At 36.3% G+C, this 23779-nt stretch overlaps 1 protein-coding gene across 1 annotated transcript in view; it reads left to right on the forward strand.

The window, feature by feature from the left end:
• trol (terribly reduced optic lobes) overlaps positions 1-23779 on the forward strand; it is a 141359-nt gene that overhangs the window by 115274 nt on the left and 2306 nt on the right. The window contains 36 exon segments of the mRNA XM_085480898.1: positions 2227-2334; positions 2642-2788; positions 5122-5232; positions 5428-5562; positions 5862-6137; positions 6808-6873; positions 7134-7148; positions 8051-8278; positions 8416-8553; positions 8645-8893; positions 9162-10035; positions 10102-10229; positions 10323-10500; positions 10606-10816; positions 11151-11291; positions 11508-11801; positions 11892-12094; positions 12382-12607; positions 12937-13307; positions 13545-13827; positions 14097-14538; positions 14892-15188; positions 15765-15904; positions 15988-16168; positions 16425-16697; positions 16843-17397; positions 17488-17908; positions 18159-18375; positions 18458-18743; positions 18918-19178; positions 19321-19587; positions 20392-20550; positions 21993-22259; positions 22554-22705; positions 22898-23214; positions 23604-23778. Coding sequence (XP_085337024.1) covers positions 2227-2334; positions 2642-2788; positions 5122-5232; positions 5428-5562; positions 5862-6137; positions 6808-6873; positions 7134-7148; positions 8051-8278; positions 8416-8553; positions 8645-8893; positions 9162-10035; positions 10102-10229; positions 10323-10500; positions 10606-10816; positions 11151-11291; positions 11508-11801; positions 11892-12094; positions 12382-12607; positions 12937-13307; positions 13545-13827; positions 14097-14538; positions 14892-15188; positions 15765-15904; positions 15988-16168; positions 16425-16697; positions 16843-17397; positions 17488-17908; positions 18159-18375; positions 18458-18743; positions 18918-19178; positions 19321-19587; positions 20392-20550; positions 21993-22259; positions 22554-22705; positions 22898-23214; positions 23604-23778 — 8792 coding nt within the window.

Here is a 23779-nt window from a genome sequence, read left to right on the forward strand (position 1 = left end):
TCTATTTATCTTGTCTCTGAAACTTGGTCTTATTTTTATCTTACATCCTTACGTTTTAATTTTCTTCATCGATACTTCATTAACTTTCTTTCATCAAGATTGGCTTCTCTGCGTACTCTACGTACATTATTACAAGATAAGGACCATAAAGTCTGTTAGAGAGGAGTTTATATATACTTCATCTTTTGCATCGTTTTGCCTGACACGTTTTCACAAAATGCGCTTGCAGCTGGCGGCAAGACGCAGCGAAAATGCAGTGTATAAAGCTCGCTCGAGATCTAATCATGCACTCGGTCGATTTTTCAAATAAGATCGCGTTCACGAGCGACTTCTCCGAATGATCTATGCGAGATGTCGATCGTGAAGGACGTTTATAAATGTCTGCTCGTTACACGCAAAACTAGGCGGCAACTGCAACGAGCAACGACGACGAGGCCGCCTCTCGAATGACTTTTCGCGCGTCGGTATTCAAGTTGGCAATTAAGAGACTGTGTAACTAATATAAACGCGCGGCCGCGTGTACACGTACGCGGAAGCTGTTAATCTCATTTCGCCATGTATCAGGCACGTTTTAGCCGGACGTTGACTGGCCATTAACTCGAACACCGACGTGCCGCGGCACCACTTATTGTAGTCACCTCGGAGATGGACTCTGTGAAAGATGGATGAGTTAAAATCAATTGAAGGGAAACTTCATTTCTGCAAAACACTTGATAGTCAATCGAACTCGAAAAGTGTTTTCGAAACATTCCGAAAGAGAGAGATTCCTAGTTTTCTTTTATTGTCGATATATTAATTTGGATGTAATTAAAATGGTATATATATGAGAATTAAAATAAATTTTAATTCATCTTCTTTCACATGTGTAATAAACAATTTCTCTTTCTATGTTTTAGTATCATACCTAGGTATCTTTTTTATATTTTAACGTTTAGACACAATAAAATATAATAATAAGATAAGATACAATAATTGAAAATAAATTCGATTTTATATTGTTTCTTATATTTTTTATTTGCACTAAATTTTTATATCTTATTGTGTCTTGATTCTTATAGTTGTTTGTGTCTTGAATATTGACTTAATAACTATAATTGGGCATATATAACATACATCTTGATTACGCGCTCGGATTTCTTGACATGCATTTTGCATCGATTATGGATGGGATCGAATTAACTCTATCTATTCTTCACTTCTCTCTGTCTTTCTACTTGTCTATCTCTGTATGCCTTATCTATTATCTATTATCCCTCTATTTTCAGCACAGGTTGCCTAATCTTTGAATTGTGCATCTATCCGTATATATACATATCTATATTTGCGTGTGTATATATGTATATATACATTCCTCTCTCTGATACCCTTTTATCTCCGGTTATTTACGTCTCTGCAATTTTCCACACCGCGCGTTGACGCGTGCACAAACCGCGCTCTGTTGTTACATATACCACGTAGCTCGTGACTGACGTAACGCGAACTTTTGTAAATGTCACGTTTCGCACGATGATCCTCTCCGCGTGAGAAACTAAGTTTAACTTGTTTAAATAAAAAAAAAGCAACGTTCATGTATATACGAACAATAGTTAAAATTGATTTAATCAAAGAAATGACGTTTATACGGTAATTTTTTAGATTATAATTTATCGGTATGGTATGCAGACTTAAAAAAAAGTTTTTAATTAGAATATGAGACACGCACGACTCTGAAAAAATTTGTTTCTCTTCCTTCCGGTGTAGTCTATTTAATCAATTAAGGTGAGTGCGTGCTGCACGCGGCATCGCGCGCCGCCGTCTTCATCTTTCTCGAGGTGTACGATACACGGCAATGTGCACAATGCTTATTTGACGTTCCGCATCGGCGCACTTTTATCGCTCCCTCCGCTCATCGCAGGAGGAAGCACCTCTCGCGGGACTCCTTGTCGATCGATACAATTATCGAAGGCACTTGGTCAGCCTCGCGCGTCTAATTTCTTCGTGAAGGGTTGCGCGGTAACACATCGATTGTCGTTCGCACTTTTTTTTCCGGCTGACTCACACGAGGGTATTCTTCGTGACCTCGACGACCTGGCTGAGAAATGCCAAGAATGTCCATCGCCTGTGGAATAATTGTTATTAGACAAACGTGCACATTGCCGCTTTGTACCGTTTAAACGTACACAAAGAATCGTCCTGTGTTCCTTCCGCTCTTATTTGCAATTCAACGGAGTCGATTGATTTTTGCAGAATGCCCCGACGGTCAGAAATCCTGCGACAACGGCGTCTGTATCAATAAGGACTTCTTCTGCGACCGCAATATCGACTGTCTTGACACTAGTGACGAACGAAATTGCCGTAAGGACATCTTTAGATTTTAAGATAGACACATTTTCTGCATATTATACGCTTTAAAAACTGCAACATTCGGTTATCCATCCAAACAACATTACGCAACAAATCTTACATGTATTTTCTGTCTGTCATGCAGAAAATTTTCCAATTTCAATAAAGTGCATAGATGCATGTATAATTCGAACAATTATAATAGATAAAATCTTTCATTTGAGATATTTATAGAACTCCTTCCTTCCGCGTTCTGCAAATTTTTATTCAAGAAATGAATAAATAACTTTGATAAACGTGTTGTTGTTTCATCTTGTAGCGGATAGCGGGGCAACCGGCGGTTCTGGACAGGAATGTCACCCCGACAGCTTTACCTGCCATGATGGCAGCTGCATACCTCATGCGGCGGTATGCGACGGCCGTGCGGACTGTCCGCATGATGAGGATGAGATCAACTGTCGTCAAAGTAAGTCAGTCTTTAGAATGACACTCGGAACCCATATCCCTGCGCTCTGTCTCTTCTTTCATTCAAAAAGCTGCGTTAATTTAGGTCAAAAATGATCCTCATTAATAAAATATTCAGAGGATGGATAGAAGAAATACAATCTCACTCTTTGTTGGTTACATAATTCAGGTTTATCGATATGACTCAATCTTCAAGACGTATTCATAGCTAAGACTCAAGACGACGTACGTACGATGGTACGGTTCGAGAAGGCAACCTTATTTCTCAACTTGCCCTTACGTCACTACCACGTTTAGAGTGTTGAATGAATATTTTCTTGGACGAAGTTTGAAATTTAATCCCGCCCTGGCTATACTTCATGCAACGGACAAGTTATTCTTACGTCACTAAAGCTTCGCGCGTAAGCACTAGACTTGCTTTCGTCAATGTAAATAAATCATATTTCTAAAACGGGTTTGATACTTGGTATATGATTTAAGGCGATAGTCAAGACACAAGACAGCTTCGAGCTTTGTTCAAACTATAGCTTCATGTCCAAGCTCATTTTATCCTGATTATGCGTACGTCGTCTCCAGAGCGACGAAGGCTTTTTCAAGATTATCGAGCTCGGCGTATATTATCGTTGCAATCGCGCGGGTATCACCGATCACATATTCCACGTGAACACGGCAGTTCAGATTGAGTTACTTCTAGGTGTAGATGCCTCGGATAGAGCCTCCTCGGGGGGGCGTCCGGAGACGGGGGTGAATTCGGATAACGAGACTTACAGCCCCGACACAAATGCAAATGTTGATGTGCCGCCGACAAATCTGAGCACGCCGAGGAGTTGTGCTCCGGATGATTTTGTTTGCGCCGATGGCACTTGCATCCCCGAAACTCACCACTGCGACCATTTCTACGATTGCCGCGACTTTACCGACGAGCAATACTGCTTCGGTTAGATTATTTCTAGATCTTGAAAATCTGGTGATAGATTCAGCTTTGCGAAAATCTCACCTGATCTCACACGATTCTTTTCTCGATGTTTTATCGATGAATTTCGCTATTATAGAAAAGGAGATAAATTATTACAATGGACTGACATGTCTTCTGAATAATTATTCGCGCGTGAATTGATTTACGAATTTATATTACTCTGTCATTATAGTAAAAAAAATATTTTACGCGGATGATTTTTTATTATAAGATTTTTCGTCATTTATCATTATTTTATTATATTCTTCAGCTTTTTGTCACATTATTTCGTCGGAGAATAATTTTCAATCTTTAATGAGCATTTCCCAAGTTTAAAGTTTTACGTCGATTAAACATTGAATAGACTTCTATGGTATTTCTCTGTGATATTCTTTTTAGGAATTTTATCTCATCTTTCCAAGTATATTAAAGTTTGCTCTTTTATCCGCGAGATATTCTGAATATAGTCTAAATTCCTTCAAAGCACCAGATTTTCTTGAATCTATATTTTTTCTGCTAAATCTGTGTTAGCAGCTGAATAGAAGATGTGTAGGTTGTTGGAGTAGAGATTTGATTATATTTATAAAATTTACAATCAAACATCGCAGTCTTATATTATCCGGCGCATCCTTATAAACAATAGTGCATCTCTGCCTGGCGTAAAATTTAGATCATTTCTTTTTCTCGTAGGTAGAGAGTTTGATATAAATCCTATTATGGCATGCATAGTGTGAGGAAAGTACATTTTTATCTGTAGAACCTTTCTGTGCAAGAAAGTTTGTATTACATCTTAGATGGAAAGTTACTTTAGAAAATTAATATTTAACGATACCATTTTATTAAAATCGTCTATATGAATGCAGTGGATTAAAGAATCATAAATGTCTTTCCTCTTAAGTCCACGTTATATTGAATGACGAATTATATACATATAAGTGTTTGTAGATTGACAATCGGTGCACACGGTAAACGGGAAAATGCATTTAAAAAAAAACGAAAACGCATGTGAAGATACATTTGTATTTAAATTCATGGATCTACTGTGTGAATTGATTCTTAATATATTATCTAGATTTTAGATCGGAGCTGTTAAATATTTTTAACTTTAAGCAAGAAATTGACAAAAGAAATCACTTAATTAGACAGCTCTGTTCTAGACTCCATGTTTTTAACAATCTTTTTTAGGTAATCGTTATCTCCATCGTATTTATATTTCGACGTTAGATCATTGTTTAGATTGTCATGACGGACATATATGATGGCTCCATGGCTGACATTTTACATGTATCTGTGTCTCATCTATATTGTTTTCTTCTTTTAACGGACAAACGCGGCTTGTGGTTGTCTCGTCGATGTATAATACGAGCCTCTTATTTTAGGATGCACGCGAGATCAGTTCCAGTGCGCTAACGGAGATTGCATCCCCGCCAATCAGAGATGCAACGGATATATCGAGTGTGCTGATGGTTCCGACGAGCCGGAGGAATGCGGTAAGTATATAATGAGTAACACGTAATTAATCAATGCGTAATAAAAAAAAAATTTTACGCACATAACTAAACTGGACGTAGAGCTGTGCAATGTTCAACGTAAATGTGAAATAATTTATAAATCTAGAATTTGAGATAACAATTCCATGTACAATTTTCTACTTGGCTTATATTTTTATTTATTTATTTATGTAGAGCCAGAACGACCAGAGCCAGGTCAATGCTTAGAGAGTCAATTTATGTGCATTTCGGACAGAAGATGCGTTCCACAATCTTCCATTTGTAATGGAATTCCAGAATGCAGAGATGGATCCGACGAGCATAACTGCGGTAAGTTATTAATATATTACTTAAATTTAGCGAAATTAAAATTAAACACTCGCGGCATATAAGCGTATATTATATAGAGTAGCAAATAATAATGAGACTAAATAAAATCGTGTAATGAAACAATAGATTCGCGCATATTATTTCGAATTCTCGCGTGTAAATTAATAAACAAAAATAAATGATCAACCAAATTGGAGCGATTCCTTCTGACTTTTCCACGACTACAATCGTCAAGATATTTTCTATAATTTTACGAGGACGCAGAATAATGATACGCATTTAATACGACAAAACTAAAGAACAAGGAGAGGTATGCTCGTATGAAGAATGGCAGTGCAAGAGCGGTGATTGCATACCACGACATCAACATTGCGATCGCCGAATTGATTGTCCGTACGACGATAGCGACGAGTTGGGCTGTGACTATAGGTCGATGCAAAGAAATCACAGTACGTGCCACTCGCACGAATGGATGTGCAATGATGGTCATTGCATTCCGCTGCATCAGCGGTGCGACAAAAGGCTCGACTGTCCTAGAGATATGTCCGATGAAATGGACTGCAGTTATGATAATTGTGAGTTTTCCCCGGTAGTTAGTTTTCCGATGTGAAAACCCGTCTTTCCATAAGGGGATCACAGGTCGACCGATAACACACCATCGGCTAATCAATAATATCTTGTAAATATATGTAACATAATATCTGTTGTAACATAATATTGTATAATTGTGATATGTACATGAATACTATACTAAAAAGCTATCTCCACGTATTTACAGTAAATAGAATACGAGCAAATAAATCTGTTGTATATTTCCATTATTTAAATTGGAGTTAAATTACAATTACACCTTTACTCGATAACACACACTATCTCTTATCTGACAATAACAAGTATTTTATTTAACGATAAAAATAATAAAAGATAGATTAAAAGCATTATTTTTGTACGTTTTTAAAATTTTTAACAATATCCAGTAGTATTTCGTAGTGAACACATTGTACTCCATCACTGTATAGTATTTCACTTTTGAAAAAATTAATGATTAAATTAAAGCAACACTACATTTTCTTGTAAACAAAAAAATATAGAAGGTGTTGGAATAAAAATCTCGAATTAACAAAAAATTAATAATGCAATTAGTTTAGATTTTGTATGTAGACTTATTAATTATTAATGAGTTTATGATTACTTTTTACTCAAAAGTATACTTATTATAAAGCTATTGCTTTTGTTTATATGCAGATACCGAACATGGAACATCTGATCTTAGATTGAAAACATATCCCAGTGAACAAGTGATTAAAGAGAGTAAGTATTATTTTTCTTGTTTATGAACGTATATAGAGTGTTTAATTAAATACTGTATGCATTTGTTGCAATTTTAACTTTCTATCTAGTGATTATTATTAAGAACTAAAAACTTCGAATATTCAAAATAACCGAAAAAAATTTAAATATTAAAAAATTAATACACATAAGAATGATTAGCAACAAGTGTCGCGTTGTCGATTCTCATATTTTAAAATTAATTAATAAATATGTTTGTTATTTTCTCTTGCCTTGGTCAGACCCGGCAAAGCAAGGTAAGATTTTTAAAAGATATAAGCTGCAAAAGTCATATATTTAATGCTGTGGGCTAAAAAATAATATTCATAAATCATAAAATATGCGAAATTGATAATACATGCATATTTTTTATTGGTGTACACATAAATGTCCACATATAATAAGTATCTTCGCTTATCGATCTTATTCTATTGCGAATGCTTTGTAAAATAAGCAATAGAATATATATTTGCTGCAATTTGAAATAATTTTTTAAAAGATTTATTTTCGATAAATTATATGATTATTAATAATTCAATGTAATTGTTTTACACATTTATACACTGTTTTACATTTTACAGATATTTTTATATTACAATTAATTTACAAGATACATATTTTCTCATAAAGTGCAACTTTGAATGCAATTGAATCAGTAACAAAATTTTTTTAATAATTCATTATTATTTATTATTTATCTCTTAAAGGCATGCATGCCGATGTTGATTATGCGCATGATACCTAGTGTTATTTCAAATTTAAACTAAAAAAATGCTGCAGGTTTTATGCTGCAAGATTATTTATAAAAACTTGTCTATTGTCACTGGATATTTAATAATTCTAATTATCATATATACATGCATTATATTTAATTAAAAGGAGCTCTTTTCTACTAATTATGCGGGATGTCTTGCATAAAATATTTTCACTATATTTATAAATGTAATCTACGAGCATCGAATAACACGATTAAGAGAAAGAATGAACATATGCACGAACCAAACTAACACGAATCGATGTCATTTCAAGAAACGAAGAAATTCACTTGCTTTTTGACGGAACGTCTGTCATGAGCGTTAATAATTCATAATCATCAGGGGTGCGATCTTTCGAAGGAGGAGCAAAATTTATTTCACGTCAAATCAATCATTCCAATTAGGTCGCGAAGTCGTATTCCAATGCCGTGACGAGGGTCTTCTACGTGCCAGAGTACGTTGGATTCGCGGCAATGGTCTTCCTCTACCACCTGGTAGTCGAGACATCAACGGTCGCCTGGAGATACCCAACATCCAGCTCGACCACGCTGGAATTTACACTTGCGAAGCCGTGGGTTATCCGCCGTCTACCTCGGGCCGTCAATTGAACGTCGTTCTCACCGTCGAGAAGTGTACGTTCTTTCTCCTCTTGTCTCTCTCAATTAAAATAAGGATTATTATTAACGAAAGGAAACTATTAATAAGTTCTCGACCGCTCTAATCGATCGAAGATTGACTAAATAATTAAATCGATCGATCCCGTGTACAGTTGAGCAACCGGCCACGAGATCACCTCAAGTGTGTCAATACGATCAGGCTACCTGCAGCAACGGAGATTGCATTCCCAAATCGTACGTTTGCGACGGCAAATTCGATTGCACCGATGGATCTGACGAGATGCGATGCAGTAAGTACTTTCCGGAGCGACGCCGCATCGGCCATTCATATTTTACGATACGAATTTCACGCGAGAACCGTCGCGCGTCCGTTTTCGACAGGTCCGCACGGATGCGAGCCCAACGAGTTCCGTTGCAATAATAAGCAATGCGTCAGCAAGTTGTGGCGTTGTGACGGCGACAAGGATTGCGCCGATGGCAGCGACGAGGAAAACTGCGCGCCGTCTCCCCCGGGATCTCCATGCCGTTACAACGAGTTTCCTTGCAGCAGCAACAAACAGTGTATCCCGAAGAGTTATCACTGCGACATGGAGCGGGACTGCTTGGACGGCAGCGACGAACTTGGATGCTGTCAGTATCGATGAGTATTTCGTAGAGCACAAGGCATCATTATTTCATCACCGAACTTTATATGGGATCAATTTGACGATCAAGAAGCTAACTTTCACGCATTTTTCAATTAATCATTCTGCGAAAAAAATCTTCGATATATCGAAGATCTAAAATACCATATGTTCTCACATATTTTATTTTAATGTGTCATTAACAATTATATTCGATAGATTGTCGCTTTCGTCGATCATTGTAATGTTACACCGAGCGATCTGTTCTTATCCAGCTCCCGTTTACATCGTGAAACCACCCCCGCCGATGGTCGTTCTCGAGCCAGGCGACGAATTACATCTCACTTGCACCGCTATCGGTGTCCCGATACCGGAAATCAACTGGCGACTCAACTGGGGACATATTCCCGCGAAATGTACGACCGTGTCCACTAATGGAACGGGCACCCTGACATGTCCGGACATACAAATTCAGGATCAGGGCGCGTATTCGTGCGAGGCGTTGAACGTCGGCGGTTTCGTCTTCGCCGTGCCGGACGCGATCGTCGTCGTGAAGGAGCCTCGCAACGTCTGTCCGAAGGGCAAGTTCAATTCCGAGGCAAAGGTCATCGACGAGTGCATCTCGTGCTTCTGCTTCGGCGTCGCCACTGAGTGTCGCAGCGCCGACCTCTTCACTTATCAGATTCCACCGCCCTTCGACCGCCACAAGATTGTGTCCGTTGAAACCTATCCGACGATTAAAATCCACGGCGATATCAGCAGCCAGATATCCCAGATGCGTCCGCTCGGCCGAGATGGCTTTCAGCTACTGGAATCTTCCAGCAACGAGCTGAACGTCTACAACGTTCCTTATTATGCGCTGCCGGAGAACTATCATGGTAGTCAATTGAAATCTTACGGTGGCTACTTGAAGTATTCGATCCGTCACAACGGCCATGGATCGCCGAACAGTGCACCTACCGTCATCTTGAGCGGTAATAATTACATTCTGCTGCACAGAGGTAACGTGCCGACGCCCGATTACGACACCGAAGCATCCGTCAGATTCTTCTATGGTGAATGGTACAAGCAACAAGGAAGAAGCGAAGTCCTGGCATCCAGAGAGGAGATCATGATGGCACTGGCAAACGTCGACAATATTCTTATAAAGTAGGCATTTTTGTGTCACGAATCTTTATTATAACGATTTTCTTCAACATATTTGGTGTATTTCAGAGTGAAATTCGACGACAGCTCGCCGCAGCTGGACGTTCGTCTCACCAACATCGTGGTGGATACCGCTGATGCGCGAAACACCGGTCTAGGATCCGCAATCTTTGTCGAGGAATGTCAATGTCCTACCGGTATATTTCTTTGAGCATTTATATTTTTGTTTATTAGAGAATAATGAAATTTTATTTCTTTTTTTTTTATTGCTCATTACTTTCGTCTTCAAGGATATACTGGTCTATCCTGCGAGCACTGCGCACCTGGTTATCTAAGACGAGAAAATGGACCGTGGCTCGGTCAGTGTTACAGAGACGAACCGCCGTGTCCTCCAGGATACTACGGCGACCCCTCAAGAAACATCCCTTGTCAGATTTGTCCTTGTCCACTTACCAATCCGTCAAATCAGTAAGATACCAATCAAATAAAATTTACATTACGTTATCGATTACCGCTTTGATTTTAATTCGCTTTCGCAATTCACAAAAATAAAAAATAAATCACGAAAAATAGGTTTGCTCGCACGTGTCATCTTGGATCTGACGGGCAACCTACGTGCGATTGTCCTGCTGGCTACGTTGGACGCAGGTGCGAACAGTGTGCCGCCGGCTACCAAGGGAATCCCCTTATTCCTGGAGATATGTGCGTCCCTCTTCAACAATGCGATCCTAACGGCAGCCTTAGCCCTAACGCCGACCCACATACTGGAAAATGTCATTGCAAGGTACTACGCTGATCTCTTTATATGTATAATATTTTACAAAGTATCCCAATAATCACACATTTCTACTTAATTATACAATATCTTCTCTTAAAAAAAGCTGATAAACTGTTTTATTAGCAAAATCTAAACGAGATTAATTATGCTATGTCTCAAACATTTTGTATCATATTTTTATTGTTGTTCTTGCATCCATTCGTGGATTTTTTAACTTTGAAAATGTAAGTATATTTACGCGATCCTTTTATATGCAAATATAAATCGATATTCGTGAAATAAATAAATTCTACATTGCGGTCAACAAGCACCGTCTATTCTATGATGTTTTCTCTTTCAGCAATATGCAACTGGTCTTACTTGCGATCAATGTAAGGCAAATACCTTTAATCTGGCCTCGACAAATCAATTTGGGTGCATATCTTGTTTCTGTATGGGTATTACAAACAGATGTGTCTCCTCTAACTGGTACAGAAATGAGGTACGATAAAGATATTGAAAAAGTTTGTTTTAATAAGAAAAATTGCATAAGTACGATTTTATGTTTTACATTTTTTTATGAAACAAATTCGCACAATTTGCATATCATTTTTAGAAATATAAATACTGGATAGAATTATAAAAATGATAGAATTATAAAAAATATAAATACTGCATAGAATTGTAAAAATTGAATCAATCATTTACGCATTTGTAGATTCGTGTATCGTTCACCAATTCGATTAGAGATTTCTCTTTGATCGAATCTAAGAGCACCGACGCACCAGCGATTGTAGAAGGAATTAATCTGAACACTATCAGCCGAGAAATAATTTACAGCGATTTTCCGAATCGTGGAAACAATGACGTTTATTATTGGCAATTACCCAGCATTTTCCTGGGAGATCAAATAACATCTTACGGAGGTAATCTCAAGTACACTGTCAGATACGTTCCTTCTCCGGGCGGTCAAAGTTCAAGAAATAATGCCGCGGACGTCGAACTTATCAGCGTGAGTGCATATTCGCAAATCTTAATCCGCGCATTCAAGGATAAAGATATAGCAGAAGGTAATATATATGTATATGCTTAATATATACAGGCTAACGATATCAACTTGCTCTATTACTCTCGTGAGTCTCCCGAGCCAAACTCCCAGCAATCGTTTACGGTACCGTTACTCGAGCAATATTGGCAACGCAATGATGGAACTCAAGCGGATAGAGAGCATCTTCTAATGGCTTTGGCAGACGTGCGAGCCATCAGAATCAAAGCCACCTACACGACGCACACAGACGAAGCTGCGTAAGTAAACTCTGCGTGCATCCTTAATAATATTGAATCTCATGTATATATTTTTCTAATAGTGAAATAACTTTAATTAATAAAATTTGTAAATAAAATCTAATTATCTGGGCTCTAATTAAAATATTTTGATACTATAAGAATGCTTGAAAAATATATAGATAAATTTTCCAGCATCTTAAAACAAAACTTGCGGAATTAATTAATATTTAATTAAATTAAAATTAAAAAGAAAAATAATCGGAAAAAATTTGAAGACAATTCCGTGATTTATCAATATACTTCAGGCTCTCCTTCGTGTCTTTGGACACTGCCGAAAAGTATAACACTGGTAAAGCACGTGCGGCCGAAGTTGAAGAATGTACGTGTCCCAACGGCTACAGAGGACTTTCCTGCGAGGATTGCGACGTTGGTTATACCAGAGCCATCGAAGGTCTTTATTTGGGTATCTGCGAACCTTGCAACTGCAATGGCCATTCAAACCAATGCGATCCTGAGACTGGCGTTTGCGAGGTAAACAAGTAATACAAGGAAGTTTAATAAAGCGATTTTACATTTTAATAATATATATATAATTAATTGTTCCATTACTTTGGATTAATTATTTTCTTGAAAATCAGAAAGCTCATTGAAATAAAAATATTGCTTCTCGATAATTGCGTCTGATTTAGATTTGATATTTTCTGTTAAGAAAATGTACCTTAATTTTTTCAGTGCTAAATTATAAAGCTGAAGAGAATATAAATATAATTAAAATTATATATTAGAATATATAGTAACATTAATATCTGCAGATTAAATTATTCGAAGTTAATACAAATTTTGACATTTTGTGTCAACAGAACTGTGCTGATCACACTACCGGCGATTATTGCGAGGTATGCGAAGGGGGATACGAAGGGGATGCTACCCGGGGTGCGCCAAACGATTGCACATACAGAAGCCCCAGACCCGAGCCATGCAGATGCAACGAGGCTGGTTCGCGCAGCACTTCGTGCGTTGACGGCATATGCGAGTGCAAAAGGAATGTCGAGGGTCCCGAATGTAATCGGTGCCGCCCGTCGACATACGGATTACATGCCGACAATATTGATGGATGCATCGAATGTTACTGTAGCGGGGTAACTGATCAATGTCACGAAAGCACATTGTATGTACAACAAATTCCGATGTGGGTATACGACTCGCACCACGGCTTCACTCTCACGGATTCGTAAGTATAAACACGCTTATGCAAATACAATCCTTTTTCATTATTATATATATATATATATATATATATATATATATATATTTTTTTTTACACGTTCCTGAAGAGCTTTTTAATTTAGTACAAATAAATAATATAAACTTTATCAGTATATTTCTTTCTGATCAAGAAAATACGGTATAGTAAATAAAATAAAATTTGAATCTGAAAATGTAATACGACTCTCGGGCTTTTATGCAGGACTAGACGCGACATAATCGATGACGGTTTCGAGTTGAATGTGGCAATGAACGAAATCGGTTATCGCTATCCGGATAGTAGAAGTCGTAGATTGTTCTGGTCGCTGCCGAGTGTTTTCACCGGAAACAAAGTGAAGAGTTACGGTGGAAACTTGACTCTGACGCAGCATATCACTGCGTATCCTGGCGCTCAGAGTTATAAAGATCAAGATATTCTCTTGATCGGCAATGGCATCACATTGTTCTGGACAAATCCAACGGAGCTTCAACTCGATAATCCACTGGTACGTAAATTTACCCGACGTTTTGTAATTTTATCGATGATATTTTATTAATAAAATTTAATGGCAAAATATATTTTGAATCTTTAAGAATTCTTAAACATGTTTCCCATACAGTTTTCAAATAGAAAACTAATTTGCAACATTCTCCTCTCTTTGATTATCTGAATAATGCACCAAGTTTTATACGTATAATACAGAATAAATTCGAATATTTTACGATTATATGCGATCGAAGACAATATACAGGTATATATATATATATTTTTCAGACTTACTCCGTTCCATTGAAAGAACACGAATGGAAACGATTAACCACCGAAGGACCACGGAGCGCTTCCAGGACGGATCTCATGATCGTTCTCTCGAATCTGGAGGCTATCTTGGTCCGCGCATCCCACAGCGAGCGTATGACTGCAACATACATAAGTGACATCAGCTTGGATACAGCCGTGGAAAATCTAACCGGAAACCGACGAGCAACTCAAATCGAAGCCTGCCGCTGTCCGACTGGTTACACAGGAACTTCTTGCGAAATTTGCACACGCGGCTATTACAGAGATACCAGCGACCGATCCGTGAGTTATCTAGGCGCGTGCAATCTTTGTCCATGCAACAAGAATGAGGAGAGCTGCGAGATCAGCAGATCCGGTCAAGTCAAATGTCACTGCCTGCCAGGATACACCGGACAATATTGTCAAGACAATGTCGTCGGTAAGTAATAGCGTTTTCTTAAGCTTGAATTATCGTATAAAAAATAAAAAATTACCCCTCTTCATTATTTTATTTTTATCACGTTATTATTGCTTTAAAAATGAACATATAAAACGCGTAAAATAAATATTGTAATTATTTTTGATAAATCTTATCATATTATATCTATATAATTAGATTAAATTTCTAAACTTAAATTACTTTTAACAAGAAAAATTAAAATAATCGCGAGTCATCTTATATTTCAATAATTTTATGTGAATATAAGAGTAGAATTTTTTTATTTGGATTAATGAAGAGAAATAACTTGTTAAGTCTGTTTAAAAAATAATTAGTAATGAAACGTTGATCAGGTGAGCTCATGGTAAGCCTAATGCCTATGAAAGGCGAAGTTGAACCATACTCTACGATCCAATTTACGTGCAACTATGACTATCCAGACACATTTTACATCTATTTTAAATTATCGTCACTTAACGGGTTTCCCGTAACTGCGAGAACTAGCAAACCCGGATCTATAATCAAGACAGAAAAAGGAGCTGTCCGTAAATGGTTCGTCCACGTGGAACACACTGCTTGCAATGTCGAGTGTCACATCGTGACTTACCATGGCAAAGAATTAGTCAAGATCGTGACATCGATTACGCCAGGTTTGACGGACTACATAGCGAAAGCTTTCGTATCTTGTCCGTCCATCGATGATTTACAGCTCAATGAGAGTGCAAATCATCGCTTTGCAACTGCGTTGTTGCTCAAAATCATCGTAGATTACCATCGTAGATCGTCACCGAATCCGGTGAAGGAATTTCCTTGAATCTATAGTCCTTGTCATAGTTCTGTAGTTCTTCATAGAATTAGAATTTGCCGACAAAAGCTTAATTTGATCTTGGTATATGGTATCATGAACGTATTACGTGCTATACATATCGATGTATAAAATATATGCTTTCGTAGCAATTAATAACAAGTAATCATTCTTCGAAATAACATTATGATATTTTGTCAAAATGTGATGGTGTCATTTGTCTCTCTATGTCATGGAGAAATATTATACATTCACTACAATGTTATGTACATAAAATTGTAGATTTAATAATGTTCGTCTCTCTGTTATTATTCTTTATCTCGTATCATTTAAATGCATCGTGCTAAATTTGCTGCAATTTTATGTTTTTCTGAAATAATTCCATTTATCTTAGAATTAATTTTACTTTTATTTTTCTTAGTTGGAGAAACGCAACCAACTACTACACCTGGTTCAATACCTCCACCGAGGATTATAGTTTATGTTCAAGAACCAGAATTCCAGATTGTTCACACCGGAAACACTGTCAGATATCATTGCGCGGGCAGATCAAAGGATAGCGTAAGTCTTTCATTGATTCTTATTTTATTTTATTCTTTTTTTATTTTATTATTTATTAAATTTTTTTCTATTACGGAAAATAGGATTCGGTAAATATTAGATGGGAGAAAGAAGATGGTCAATTGCCACTTGATAGAAGCGTGGACGACTCGAATGGACTGTTAGTCATTAGAGACGTAAAAGTATCTGATAGCGGCATATACGTTTGTCAAGTGAGCGATGGAATAAACATCGGACGAAAGAAAGTCACTCTAACTGTTGGAGGTATAACGTAAAATGATTCAATTATATTACATATAGTTTTTCGAAATCGAGTTAAAGAAAGTATTTAAATTTTTAAATAAATTATAAAATATTAGATACTATTTAATTCTCATATATTCTCATATATTCTTATATTCTTTTGTATTGTACTAAATGCAGCATTTCCAAAACACTTGCTGGAAATACCAGGTACAAATCATAATTGTATTAAATTATTCATAAAACAGATTATAACTTTATATACATTTTATTTAAGGAGCTAATCCGGTGGAACCAAGAATTGCTATAACTCCACCGTATCAACAAGTGAGAGAAGGTGAACCAGTCGAATTCCGCTGCGAAGCTACTGGTAATCCGCCACCTCAATTAGATTGGATTCGAGTTCACGGAAGCATGAGTCCGGAAGCGACATTCTACAATGGTGTATGGAATCTTCCAGCCGCATCGAAGAACGATGCAACCGAGTATAAGTGCATTGCTAGAAACAGTGTTGGTATAGATGAGAAGACGACCATCTTGTATGTTCAAGGTACGATCTAATCATGCATTTCATACTTCAGAATATTGATGAATCTCAAGTTACCATGCATATTATGAAAATTATTAAATTGCTAGTACTCATGTAAAATTATTCCTGTAATTTTAATTATGGCTTTTACATTATTTTCGTGTAGACAATCCTAATAAGCCGCCATCTCAAAGTGTACCGCCAACCGTGACTCCATCCGAATGGTCCGGAACTATCAATGATGTTGTCAGATTAATTTGTACACCAACTCAGCATGCGAATGTCACTTGGACAAGATCCGGCGGATTACCGCTGCCTTATACAGCCAATCAACAGGGGGGAGTCTTAACCATCACCAATCCTAGTCCGAACGATTCCGGCATATACGTGTGTACTGCGACAAATCAATACGGAACAGAAACGAGCACCACCGCTAGGATAACGATAATTCCTCGTAGAGAGCTACCATCGATTAAAGTCAGACCCGAACGGCAAGAAGTGTCACAAGGCACGATTGCCGAGGTGCGTTGCATCACCAGTGGAGAACCAGGTGTACAGGTGAAATGGAGCAAGTACACAGAAACGATGAGTTCGCGCGTGCAACAAGTAGGAGACACACTTAGGATCGTTAACGCCCAGGTCGCCGATCGAGGGGTCTATATCTGCAGGGTTACTAGTTCAACAGGCAGTCACGAGGCCAGTGCCATCATCGAAGTTGAACGTAAGTTTCTATAGTATAAACCAATTAATTTGAGAAAGCGCTAAAGTCATAGAAAAAAATGTCCAATGAAAAACGAATTGTTTATTACAGCTCGCGAAGCTCCGGTCTTAGAACTGTATCCTCAAGACGTTCAAACGGTCATCCTTGGCGGCTCGGCCGATCTTCAATGTCGCGCAAAGGCTGGCTTCCCTGTGCCCGAGTTGCACTGGTCCCGTCAGGATGGTCGACCGTTCGCTTCCAATATCGAACAGCTTCCTGGCGGACTACTTCGACTGTCGAACATCACGGTGAACGACGACGGCGCCTATATCTGCTCCGCGTCGAACGAAGTCGGCTCGACATCGGTTATCGCGCACATCGAGGTCCAGTCTCTGCCTGTAATCACCATTACTCCGAAACACGGCATTTTACAAGTGAAACGCGGAAGTCAAGTCCGTTTAATGTGCAGCGCGAGTGGTTATCCGCAGCCTAACGTAGCTTGGAGCAAATACGTGCACGGAGTAACTATACAGTAAGTTGACTTTAACATTTTTATGCGATATTGTGAATTTAAAATGTTTTAAAATCGTCGTGTAGCTTGTGGATATATAATTAAGTTTTTAATTTGTAAATTTTTATATTTTATCAAATGTATAATCTTGCAGCTCAAACAGCAACAAGTTTATAATGTTTAAAAATTAAATCTAAAAATTATACTTTGATTTTAACTGTGATTGCTATTAGAATGTTATATAAAATTTGAAAAACATTGTTATTTACAGTGACACATATAGCAAAACAGCGGCTACTCCACTGAGTGCTGTATATGAGATATTCTCCGTTTCACCCGACGACGAAGGATCTTACACTTGCCAGGCCACGAACGCCGTAGGAATAGCCGAAGAGCGTATTCAAATACGCATCGAGGATGACGATGATGTTCCTTGCACTGGCGATAGAGGCGATATTCCATGCGATGATCGACAACAGCCTGATAATGTGCGTATTCTACGCACATCTTCAGTCTCGATACTCTAATAATATTTTTTAATCGCTTTTAATGTTGAAACATATTTTACAGAGAGAACCGAATCAACAAGGAGTGTTAATTCCCAAAGATTATTTGAGAATCCCGAACGGTGGTAAGGTGGAAATGCGTTGTCAGGTCTTCGGACCCGATGGAGATCACATCTATCTGGACTGGAAGAGGAGCGATCATCGTTCCCTACCGGAAGGCAGCACGGTGCATAATGGAGTATTAAGCATTCCGACTGTTGACAGAAACGCAGCCGGAGAATATATCTGTTTAGGCTTGGATCCCGCCGGTACCGTGCTCTTCAGGGCGAAATCCCATCTTGAAATTATATGTAAGTATAAAAAATATATCGCATTAATATAAATATAAATTATAGGATTTGAATTTCTAAAATAAATGAATCTACAATATAAAAAGCTTATTATTCTAAATTTTTGTGTATTTTATAAATTCAAAATTAATGAATTAATTCAAACAATTATTTATTTCGTTCAATTTCTTCTAGCTCCGCCAAGAATCGAATTGAATCCCACGCGTCAGACAGTGGGACCCGGAGAAAATCCATCCATCATTTGCACCGCCACAGGAGACGAACCTTTGCATATAGAATGGGATGCTATAGGACGCCCGTTACCGTATTCGGTATCGCAAAGCCGTGGTATCCTCCAATTCCACGGTATCACCTATTCCGATGCCGGCAAATACGTGTGCAAAGCGACGAATGGAGCAGGAACAGCGGAGGCGGTAGCTGAAGTTTTAGTCAATGGTCAGTAGAAAATAATTAGAATCAGTTAATATATTTAAACCTAGTATAGTATATGAAGAAATATTATGCATTTATTAAATATTTAAAAATTGTTCGAAAAAAAGCAATCTTATACATTATAAATTGTTTACGCAATTTGCAGAACATTCTTACGATGACTCAGAAGTTCGTGCTGAACAAAGAGACGTGGTGACACATGCTGGCAATTCTGTACGTTTACGTTGCGTGGTCCGCGACCGTGCGATAATTCATTGGAGTCGAGAGGGACAAACCTTGCCGAGCACCGCGCAATTCGGAGAAGATTACTTGGAGTTGACGCAAGTGAAACCGGAAGATAGTGGAAGATACATTTGTCAAGCCCAGACCAGTCGTGGTGTATCCAGTGATTATATTAATTTCAACGTATCTCGTAAGTTTCATTCTGTTTCTCATTATAAACTCTGTTGTTTCAGCGTCACAGATCCTTGCTTCTATTTGAATGCATCTATCAAAGATCAAAATGCACTTCATATTTATGCTAAAGAATGTTTTGCCTGTTAAGAAATCTTTATTTTGCCTTTAATCTTTCGGGATTTTGTAATAGAAAAAAATCTTAGCAAACACATTTTTTGAATCGTAATCCTGAAATGATTAAAATCACAAATTGCTTATTTTTACAAGATATTTTCTTTGCTATTTCTGCGTGATTTTTCAACAATAGTATATTTGATTTTTTAGTGACATTTTTCAATATTTTAAATGGACTATTTAAACTATTTAAAGATTTCAATTTCTCGTTTAATATGCAACCGGCTCTCTACTTTCACGTTTATCTTAATGAAAAAAATACAATTAGCAGAGAATTACAGAAAATTTAAATAGTAAATAATAATATGTATATTTTTCTATATGTATAATCACGGGTTATATATTAAAAAAATCTTCTACTTTATATACAATATATAATAATTCAAAGCATCGCTCATATAATTAACAAGCGCATATCAGATTGTTCCCAAACAATATAATTGGCAAAATATGTTTAAAGAATGTTTAAAAAGATGATCCTTTAAATGCTCTTTGAATTTTTGAATTATTTGGGCTATATTAATAATGAGATAGCACATATGGTAGAGTAAACGTGGTTCCACGAGAACGTCTTTACAAGTTTAGGTTTTTTTATAAGGCTCGCGTTATGATTTAGTTGTTAATTTGCTTGCGGATTGCATGCCAGTGTACCGATCGCAGTGCAGGCATTGGGAGTATGAATGCAGAAGTCTACAATGCATTCCAATGGAATACTTTTGCGACGGCTATGTTCAGTGCAACGATGGTACTGACGAACGCTTCTGTCGCAACGTGCGCTATCGCCAATATCTTCAAAGACGACGCGGTTTGTTTTGAGATATATGTGTCATGTGACGTCTTGTAGTTCTTCTACTTGTAGTGAACTGTTCTTTATATTCTTGCTTAATGTACAAAACTACAAGGAAATGATACGAATTAAAATATACCCCGTACGCAAAAAAAAAATCTATAAGAATACAAAAAAATTACTGATATAATAATAGTTCTTCAATAATTATATTATTGGTATACTAGTATTTTTTTCGTATTCTTACAGTTCTTTTTTGTAAGGAACTTTTGGCTATAGTCAAAAGATTTAGTAATTATTATCAAGTATGGTAATAATTATCAAATATTCAATTTAAATTTACAACTAAATATATTTGATAACTATTACCAATAAATTTTTTCACTATAGTGATCGAAATTTAAATAACAGATAAGATATAAGTACAATAAAATATTAAAATATGTATGTATGTGTTTTATACAAGTTCTGGTCAGTCATTTTTTTTTATTCAATTATGCCAAAGGTATTATATGCAATGCGTATCTCATCCTTGTCAGTGCTAAAAATTTACTTATAAATAAATGTTAAGTTTCTATACTTTAGATTTTATAGTTGATATTATCATGTTATTATCTGTGACTCGATATTTCTTAAAGAAATCATTTTGAATAGTTTGTGTAATATTTTTTTGCTCTTTATTGTTACTTTAACAAGAAATAATTTATTTTACTGAGAACAACGAAAACGCGCCATTCCTTGGTTTTATATTAACATTTAATACTTTAGAACTTATTAAAAATACATTACTTATATATTTCAATAGTACAAAAAACTTGAAAAAACACACGACAAAAAGTAAGTTATAGGAGTAAATTCTATGATTAGAAAAAATTAATTATCACTGTTAAACATTAAAACATAAGGAATTTGCTCTTCCAAAGAGTTCTGATAACTGAAATAATTAGAAAATTTATTTAAACAATTATTTTATCGAAAATGGTACTGGTATTTTCGAGATTATTGTGAGCTATTGTTTGTATTACGACAGTTTTGCTTTTTATTAAACAATTCTCGCGTATTTCTGGACATGTATTGTACAATGCTCTTTCAAAGAGTTCTAATAATGGGGAGCCTATCAGCATTACGGAAAAGAGGCAAGAATACTTCGAGACTTTCGAGATTCGACTTAATATGGCTTTTTTTATAAGGGAGGAATGTAAATTTTCTTATTTCTTTTTATTTATGTATTTTTTTAATATTGAATAATATGAAAAGTTTAGAAACGTAGATATAAAATAAAAAAATACAGCAAACAAATCTCGTAATTTATTTTAAACATCGATCACATACAAAATTGTCATTTATTTGTTTTTTAAAACACAGTAATATCCGCTGTGTAAAAAACAAAGTATGTAGACAATTTTTCTGATTTTACAATTAATCGTAACGTGTAGCCAAAATATTTATTTCTTTTCTAGCTACTACCGTGCCTTCAATAAGTGTCGAGGCTTCTCAAGACCCAGTAAACATCGGTGACACAGTTGATATACATTGCACATCCACTGGACGAAGCCCACGTTATCACTGGTCAAGACCAAATCATGTGAGCCTACCAACAAACGCCCAAGAATACGGTTCTGTTCTGAGGCTGACTAATGTAGCTGTCAGCGATAGTGGATCCTACAGATGCATAGTAAACACGCCCGAGGGTACATTCGAAAAGGACTTCAATTTGATTGTCCATGGTAATTATTAATAAATATGTACGACAACAATATACATATGTACGGAACAAATACGACAATAATAGAATATTTAACATATTATATATATTTTTTTTAACATATATCTGTTAATACTATCTATTATATTAACGTTATATCTATTAATCTAATTAATGTTATCTATTTTTTTCCTATGCTTACTAAAATTTTACGTATGCTTCACGTAAGTAAATTGATAAAAATAGCGGTTTTATTGTGAATATCTCGCTGTAAACAAGGATTTTTCTAATTCTCCATTATTATACTCACAATCAGGTGGAATTCATGATGAACCAGCGATTGAAACGAAATTTGCACCGTACGGGTCGAGCTTAGAAATGGATTGTCGTATCGATCTCGATCCACCGATACAATATCACTGGAACAAACTTAATGGATTTTTACCACGTGATAACCAAATTTTGGAGGTATGCAATATATATATATATATATATATATATATATATATATATATATATAAAAATATACCTCTGGAATCTAGTTAAATCTTAAACGAATTCTGAATCAATAATAAATAAATATATATTAGCAAAGAAAAATATATATATCTTGCAAAAATTATTGTGATATGTATTTCATGTATTTTTTATTTTATGTAGAACAAATTAAAGCTGACTAACGTAAAGGCTGAAGATGCTGGAACATATATTTGCGTTGGATATAACGGACAAGCGCAAGTAGAAGTTCCTACGGTGCTGGTCGTAACAGGAGTAGTGCCTAATTTTAGTCAGGCACCTGAAAGCTACATCGCTCTTCCGCCTTTATCCGACTCCTATCTTAAATTTAATATCGAAATCTCCTTTAAACCAGAAAGTTATGACGGCATCCTATTATACAACGACGAGTCCAGTCAACAAAGGACCAACGACAGTGACTACATTGCTTTATCTCTAATTAACGGATATCCGCAATTTAAGTAAATAAAAAATTTTATAATATACATACATATATAGAGAACATTCATAAGTTATTATATTATTAGTATATATTTTAATTATCAAATTTTTTTGACGAGTATAAAATTTACCTAAATAAAATTTAGCTCAGTTAAATAATTATTTAATAAAAAAATAATTTTTAGAATATATTTTTTAGAATATATTTTTTGGAATAATTAAATTTTAGACTAATTCTAGAAATAATTTAAAACTTGAACGTTAAAAATTGAACATTGCTTTCCAATTATATGGATAGAAACTGTTTTAAATTTGATATATACTAATTTCGATATACACATGTGTATTATATATATACATATATATATATATATATATATATATATATGTACATTGAATGTCTTGATAGATTCAATCTCGGATCCGGAGCAGCTATTGTTCACACGGATAAACCTCATACCCTGAGCGACTGGCATACCATTAAGATCCAACGCAATCGAAAAGAAGCAACAATGGTGGTAGACGGCGAGAGCACTTACAAGGTGGTCGCAGAAGGCAGACGTCAAGGACTGGATCTCAAAGATC

This window comes from Nylanderia fulva, unplaced genomic scaffold, assembly GCF_048542155.1.
Source record: "Nylanderia fulva isolate GAGA-0341 unplaced genomic scaffold, ASM4854215v1 Scaffold1, whole genome shotgun sequence".
Classification (NCBI taxonomy): Eukaryota; Metazoa; Arthropoda; class Insecta; order Hymenoptera; family Formicidae; genus Nylanderia; species Nylanderia fulva.